This window comes from Hypanus sabinus, chromosome 4, assembly GCF_030144855.1.
Source record: "Hypanus sabinus isolate sHypSab1 chromosome 4, sHypSab1.hap1, whole genome shotgun sequence".
In the NCBI taxonomy this organism is placed as follows: domain Eukaryota; kingdom Metazoa; phylum Chordata; class Chondrichthyes; order Myliobatiformes; family Dasyatidae; genus Hypanus; species Hypanus sabinus.
This window is the reverse complement of record NC_082709.1, coordinates 155,613,444-155,620,505: the sequence shown is the minus strand read 5'-3', so window position 1 is coordinate 155,620,505 and position 7,062 is coordinate 155,613,444. Positions and strand designations below refer to the sequence as shown.

The 7,062-nt window shown below is 39.8% G+C and overlaps 1 protein-coding gene across 1 annotated transcript; it reads left to right on the top strand.

The window, feature by feature from the left end:
- Nucleotides 1-1,112: 1,112 nt before the first annotated feature.
- LOC132392174 (tyrosine-protein phosphatase non-receptor type substrate 1-like) lies at nucleotides 1,113-6,062 on the top strand (the record flags this gene model as incomplete). The annotated part of the gene is made up of 4 exons (XM_059966020.1): nucleotides 1,113-1,488; nucleotides 2,396-2,701; nucleotides 4,191-4,289; nucleotides 5,787-6,062. Coding segments are annotated over 4 exons (918 nt in total), but the record flags the coding sequence as incomplete, so codon positions are not given.
- Nucleotides 6,063-7,062: the final 1,000 nt, after the last annotated feature.

Below are 7,062 nucleotides of genomic sequence, written 5' to 3'. Positions count from 1 at the left end.
TAATTAAATATTCCATGCTGTAATTGTTATATGGTTATATGCATTTCTTATTATAATTTATAGTTTTCATGATATTGCTGCCCCAAAACAACAAACATGACAACATATGCTAATTATGTTTAAACTCATTCTGATCCTGATTCAAGTAGTTTTAAATGATGCTCAAATTCATTATCTTCCCAATAAGTGTGAGTTTTAACCTTGTTTAATTCTTTCCCTTTTGTAAATCCCTCAACGAATTTGAAGTAAGCATATCACGAATATTTGCAGTGTTCAAATTTCAAGGTCATTTTATTATCAAAATAGGTATATGTCACCATATACTACTTGAAGTTCATTTCCTTGCAGGCATTCACAGTAGAACAAAGAAATACAATAGAATCAGTGAAAACTACACACAGAGTCACAAACAACCAATGTGCAAATACACCCATAAATAAATAAATAACCTTGAGACCATGCGTTGTAGAGTCCTTGAAAGTGTTGTGGAATCAGTTCAGAATTGAGGTGAGTGAAGTTATCCATCCCCATTCAGGAGCCTGAGGGTTCAAGCATGAACATGGTGCATCAGGAACAGTTATTGCTAGGAATATGAACCTAGAGTTGAAGGTGTGCTTGCATAAACTCCATTGAAACGGGATGGGGATGAGGAAATCGATCTTAATCATTAAAACATCCAGGTAGTTTTATAGGTATCCCGTGTGAAAGCAATTCAGCCAACCACAGGATTTCCTAAAGTGATTTAGATGCAATTAAGTTCATGCTTTTGAAGTTAATCCATTACAATGGAGAAAACACAGCAGCAGATTTTTACACAGTAATTCCCCACAAGTGACAAAAAGACCAGGTCTTCTTTAGCAGTTTGACTGAGGAATAAATATCATCCAGGAAATCGAGAATAAATTTCTGTTCTTTTTCCAAAATAAGTGGTATGGGATCTTCAACATCTCCTGCATGAGAATGATGGCATCTCCAAGTTACTAATGAAAATATTTATGTCGGTGTTTGTAGAAACTAAATTAGTTGTACATCTTTTTAATTTCCACTGAAATGGAGTTTTACATTCAGCACGTAATATTTACTACCAAATGGAGGTTTTATTATATTAATCATTTGTCTTTTCTTCAGCAAAAACAAACCCAAAGGTCTTCCAGACACCACCAGAAATCCAAATCTTGAAAGGAGAAACAGCACGAATAAACTGTTTGTACAGTGGTGGAGATGAAGAGCAGATGAGGATTAAGTGGATAAGAAACTCCAGTGTACAGCCATTGTGTCAGCAAATGAAAAATAAATTTAATTCTGCTTCTGTTCCATTATGTGCAAGTCATTTTCAAGTTACACTGGATGTCTCAGCAAACTCTGCATCTTTACTGATCTATAACGTTAATCTAAGTGACAATGACATTTATTTTTGTGAATTTTCTATTGAAATCCCTCCCCCTACACTGACAGCAAAAGGAGAAGGCACGTGGCTGAAAGTGGAGGGTGAGTTGTACATCAAGAATACAAAAGTACCTTGTAGTTATCTCTCATGCAAACGCTCAGCAAGAAGGGCAGCGTCTGTGGAGAAAGTGATAAAGTCAGTGTTTCAAGCTGATTTTCTTTCCAGAAGCTGCCTAAACTCTTGAAGATTTTATAGTTGTTAAGAATATTCACAAGAGAGAAATCAGAAGGGCAAAGGAGGGATTTGTGATGGATCTGGCAGTGTAAGTTAAGAAAATTCCCAGGCAATTTTATAGCTATATGAAGAGTAAACGAAGGGCTATGGGGAAGAATAGGTCCCCGTAGTCTTGAATCTATGTCTTGAGCCACGGGAGATGGGAAATATTTAATGAATATTTCCCCTTGGTGTTTACTGCGCAGATTGCTCACCAGATGAGGGAAACATGTAGAGCTATTTTGGAGACACAAGAGACTGCAGATGCTGGAGTCTGCAGCAATGAACAAATGGCTGGAGGAACGCAGCAGGTTGAGCAGCATCAGGGAGAGCAAAAAACTGTTCGCGTTTGGGATTGAAATCCTGTATCAGGACCTTCATATTACCAGGAAGGAAATATTTACAGCCTTCCAGCACATTAAGCTGGATGAATTCCCAAGGTCCGACCAAGTGCACTTTTGGACTTTATGGGAAGCTAGATAGGAAATTGTGGAGTCCTTAACTGGTTTATCGTTAGTCATGGGTGAAGTCCCCAAAGACTGGAAGGTGGCTTTAAGAAGGGAAGCAAGGACAATTTGGAAAACTACAGGCAAGTCAACACGATGTCAGTAGTGCCAAGTGTATTTAGAGGGAATTCTGAGGGACAGGGTGCGACACATTTGGATAGGCAGAGAATGATTAGAAAGAATCTGCATGGTTTACAAGGTCTGATATTATATCACAATTGCTTTTCAGCACGCCCAACAGTTCAGTTAACAACCAAGGCTCCACCTGCCCCTAACGCTAGCGTACAGCTCAACTGCACAGCGGTGGAGTTCTACCCGGACAACATTCAAGTGTCCTGGTTTAGGGATGGACAGTTGATCACCAACGGGACAGAGGATGGGCCCCTCTATTCTAATAGTGACGGCTCGTTCTCCAGGGCAAGCTTCCTGAATCTGTCTGTACCTGACTGGAGTGACGGTGGGAATTATTCCTGTCAGGTGAACCACTCGACACTCTCCGCACCAATCATTAAACACAGCCGTGACAGCAGCCCAGGTAAGATTGCTGGGTGCTTTGTTATACAGGTGTTTGAATCATGCCAGGTTGCAAAGCTTTGAATGAATATTCCAATGATTTATTTTTCCCAAACAAGGATTTAAGCAAAATGTCTCACAATTAATGCACAGGTCTGTGCTTAGTTTGGCAGACTCTCATATAGCAAAGTTGAACTTTTCAAGTTAGGACTGCTCAGGCTAACCATAATACTCAGTTTACAGTCAGGCCCGTTCTCCCTGTGATCTGAGACTTAGATTTTCGAATAGGGAACACTGCACATTACTGGACTGTGTCATGTCTCACAGATAGATATGATTTGTAACAATTAAGTAGTTTAATATCATATCACAAGTCCTGGTTATGCAACTACTGACACCAAGCAGACAATCACTGAAGAGCATTGATAATGGCTGGGGTCACCCATCGTGTAAAGACACTGCCCAGAAGACAATGACAAGCCACTTCTGTAGAACAATCATGGTCATGGAAAAATCATGATCGGTCAAGTCAAATGACACGTCACATAACAATGATGATGATAAATAATGTATTATCCCTCACAAAGGTTTAATTAATTTAGTCACATAAATAATTAGTCAATTTACCAAGAACTTAAGAAACTACAAAGTGACCAGAGCCAATCCACTTACTTTGCTCTAGTAAACTTGAAACCTTGAAAGGCACCACCGTTCAGAACAGTCCACATAACACCCATAGTTTCCTGTTCATTCTTCTCCCCTTTTTAGGCAGTCCTTCAGACATGTCCCTGCACCTCTTTGCTCCCCTCCTCTTAAAGTGTGCTTTAATCCACTTGAGTTTTAAGTCCTGTCTGAAAGGCAAATACCTTCAGAGCTTTTTCAGTACAGGAAATCAGCCAAGATTTTGTTCTGAAGTCTCGCATCTCTAGCCTTTTAACACAGGCTGTATTAGGACTGGATGAGACAGCACACAATTCTATTGGAAGGAATTGTCATGACAGAATTGGCCAGTAAATAAGGAAAATAATCAGTAAAGCTGTGTATCATTTGGATACTTTAAATTCCATGTTTGATTGTCAGCCTTAGAAGCACAGCATCTTGTGAAAATGTAAATCAAATAGTGACAGATAGTTAAAGAGGGTGTTAGTAGTTTCCCAGTCTCAAAGGTTTTCCCAGTCCCAGGCTTTTATTCAAAGCGTGAATTTCACCTTGAGTGTGGTTTTTAATCTTTTACTCAAAATTGGTGACAAAATGGACAATGCCACAGTCCCTTTGTACAGATTAAGTGATAGAAACTGCATTGAAAAAGGAGAGTAAAATCCATGAAAATAAAGCTTTTATTGAAAAGAGTCACATTCAGAAAGCTAATCATATCACTTTTGTGACTGCTCAGACTACAACGAGACCCTGTAATTCAACTTAGATAATGATGAGTGTGAAGAGAAACTAACCTTAAAGTTATGAAATTGTGCAATGCAACTTCAAAAGTTTTTCCTGAATTATCTCACCAGGTCCTGTAAAACATAAAAATTATTGGAGAATATTGACATTATGCAGTCTACTTGTGCTGATAGTTGCAGTAATTTGTATATACCTGTATTCAGTTTCAAGTAAGTGTTTCATGTTTTCTAAATTACGATGTTACTTTATTGTAAATTCTAAAAGAAGCTTGTGGCAAACATAGTCGGAGAATTATCTTGTTCCAAGTCACACAGTCAAGTTTATGTTATGAACGAGTACCCAAGTATTTCATGTACAGAACTGTAACCCTTTAAAATCAATTTACTGGGATTGTTGACAAACACGCTGTATGCTCCAAATCAGTCCTGAATTCTAACTCTGATAAGAAAGACATTCCGTACCTTTTGTCCTTGCCATTGATTCTCCTTCTTCAGTTTACTTGAACACATACCTTCAGCTTCAAGCTGCCCCACAGCCTGTTGACTGAACCCTTCCAATCAGATTTTTGTCCTGGGATTTTGAAACAGCCCAGCCACTGATACCTTCTATTACTCTGGTAGAAATGGCATGTGATGCATAAAGAACTTCTGGTTTTCCTCTCTGTGATGAATTGTTATATGAAACTAGTTCTGCTTTCTCACATGAGCACAAATGCTCTCATGCCATTTCAAAGAGGAACAGTAAATTTGTCCCGTGTCCAGACCAACATTTAATCCTTGTAAATATCACACTGCTGTATGCAAAATATTGTTGTGCACAAATTGGCTGCCACCTGCTTATGTATTATAACATTTCAAAAAAACACAATTAACTTCAAAGTGCTTTAGGAAATCCTCAGAGTACGAAGAGCACTTTATGAACAGACTTTACTCTGTGATGGTGTACTTAGTGACAAAATCAGCTTTGGTCGTCCAGCTCCGTAGCAACCAGTTCCAACCTTACCAAATGGATCACAGGGCTGCCCCTCCTGCTCTTAAACCTCCTCAAAGAATTGCTCCGCAGCCATCCTATAACACCCTCCAGCGTCTCAGCTTACCCCTTCCGAAGCTGTGGAGCACTTGACCTCCACTCCACTGTCCTGCCTACACCTGTTGCTGAGTGCCACAGGTTGGAATCAGTGCAAGCCCCTCCACCTCATTCTCCAGCTTTCGTATCCCCCACTTCTTTAAAAGAGTTCTGCTTGTATCTGGAATTCCAGTGAGAATTCATGTCAGAGATATGATAGGAAAGATACTGTATGCACTCAACAGTAATTTGTGCATTGTGTTTTATAGGACTGCTGTCATGTTTATATTATTGTGCTTATAGTATTTGTATGTTGCATAGGCTCCAGAGTAACTATCATTTTATTCTCCGTCACACTCATGTATTGAAGAATGGCGATAAACAATCTTGAATCTTAAAACACAACTTTTCCCATTACAAGTGCTAATGAAGACTTACAGCTTTTAATTTTAATGATTCAGATGTCTGGTTGTTACGAGTTTTTTTCTCTGCTAGTACAACTCCAGCAATCATGACACACAGATGAATTTGCTTTAAAATGAATTGATCTTTCTGTAGCTGGCATTACTTTTATGCTGCAGCTCTTTAGCTGCTTTAGCTTCTAAGCTCCTCTGAGGATTTTCCTCTTTGGTTTATTGCAGAAAAGAAGGTTCCATTATCAGTGATATCAGCCAGGCCTGAAAATGAAGAAACTGTGAAGCCGCCAGTGAGACAGCAGCTTAATGATAACAGTGATGATGCTATTTACTCGCTGCTTGGCCAGCATTATGTGTGTTAAATATGAAAAGGCCACCTGTTTAACCAAAGACTGTCTGTGTAATCTTATTCTTTGAACGTTCAAAGTCTCCTGTGGTATTCTTTCAGAAAATCTGGCATTCCTTTTGCTGCATTCTGCCAATTTAGTGTTGTTCTAGAAGTTCCTCCAGTTTATATTACCTAACTAATTATTATATGTCAAACAACTGATTTAATGTTGCAAAATTGAGTGAACAGGCAGCTGGTGAGAATCTCGCCATTATGCAAGAAATAGTTGATTGCAAACCAATTGTCCTTTTTTTGTTAAAGTGGAGACCCTTATCATTCTCAGGACAAAGAGACACAGAGGTTCCATTCACTTAGATATTATCCTCTCATTCGTGTTTTATCATAAGACATAGAAGCAGAATAAGGCCATTTGGCCCATCAAGTCTGCTGTGCCATTCCGTCATGACTGACATATATTCCATCTCAACCCCATTCTCCTGCCTTCTTCCCTGTAACCTTTGACATTAATCAAGAACCTATCAACTTCTGTATTAAATATCTGGTGACTTGGCCTGCACATCTGTCTGTGTCAATGAATTTCAGAGATTCATCAGCCTCTGGCTAAAGAAATTTTTCCACATCTGTGTTCTAAATGGATATCCCCCAATTCTGAGGCTCTGCCCTTTGGTCCTAGATAACCCCACTACTTTTCTCCTTGTGCGCCTATCACCTCCCTCAGTTGATCATTCACCCTTGTTCATTCTTCCATGGCATTCTGTCTATTTCACCAACTTCCCAGCACTTTACTGCATTCCTCCCACTCCAAGTGTTTCTCTCACACCGCCCCATCTTTTTACATTAGCTGTGTTTCTCTACAGTGCTGCTGAAGGTGTCGGTCCGAAATTTCCAGAGGTTCGGTCTGAGCCACTGAGTTCTTCCTGCACTTTGTGTGTGCAACTAATCCCGCAGCCCGGTCTCGGGGGCAAAACAAAAGCCAGGCTACTCAAAACCTCCCACCTTCCGGTAGATCATGGTCCCAGATTACAACAAAACCGAAATCAGACCTTTCCTTGCCGCCATCCGAACGGGAGAACCCAGGTCAGCACTGAGCCCGCGCGTAAACCGATCTCATCTGAACTACAGTGGTCGGTGTTTCAACCAACAAATGCTTGA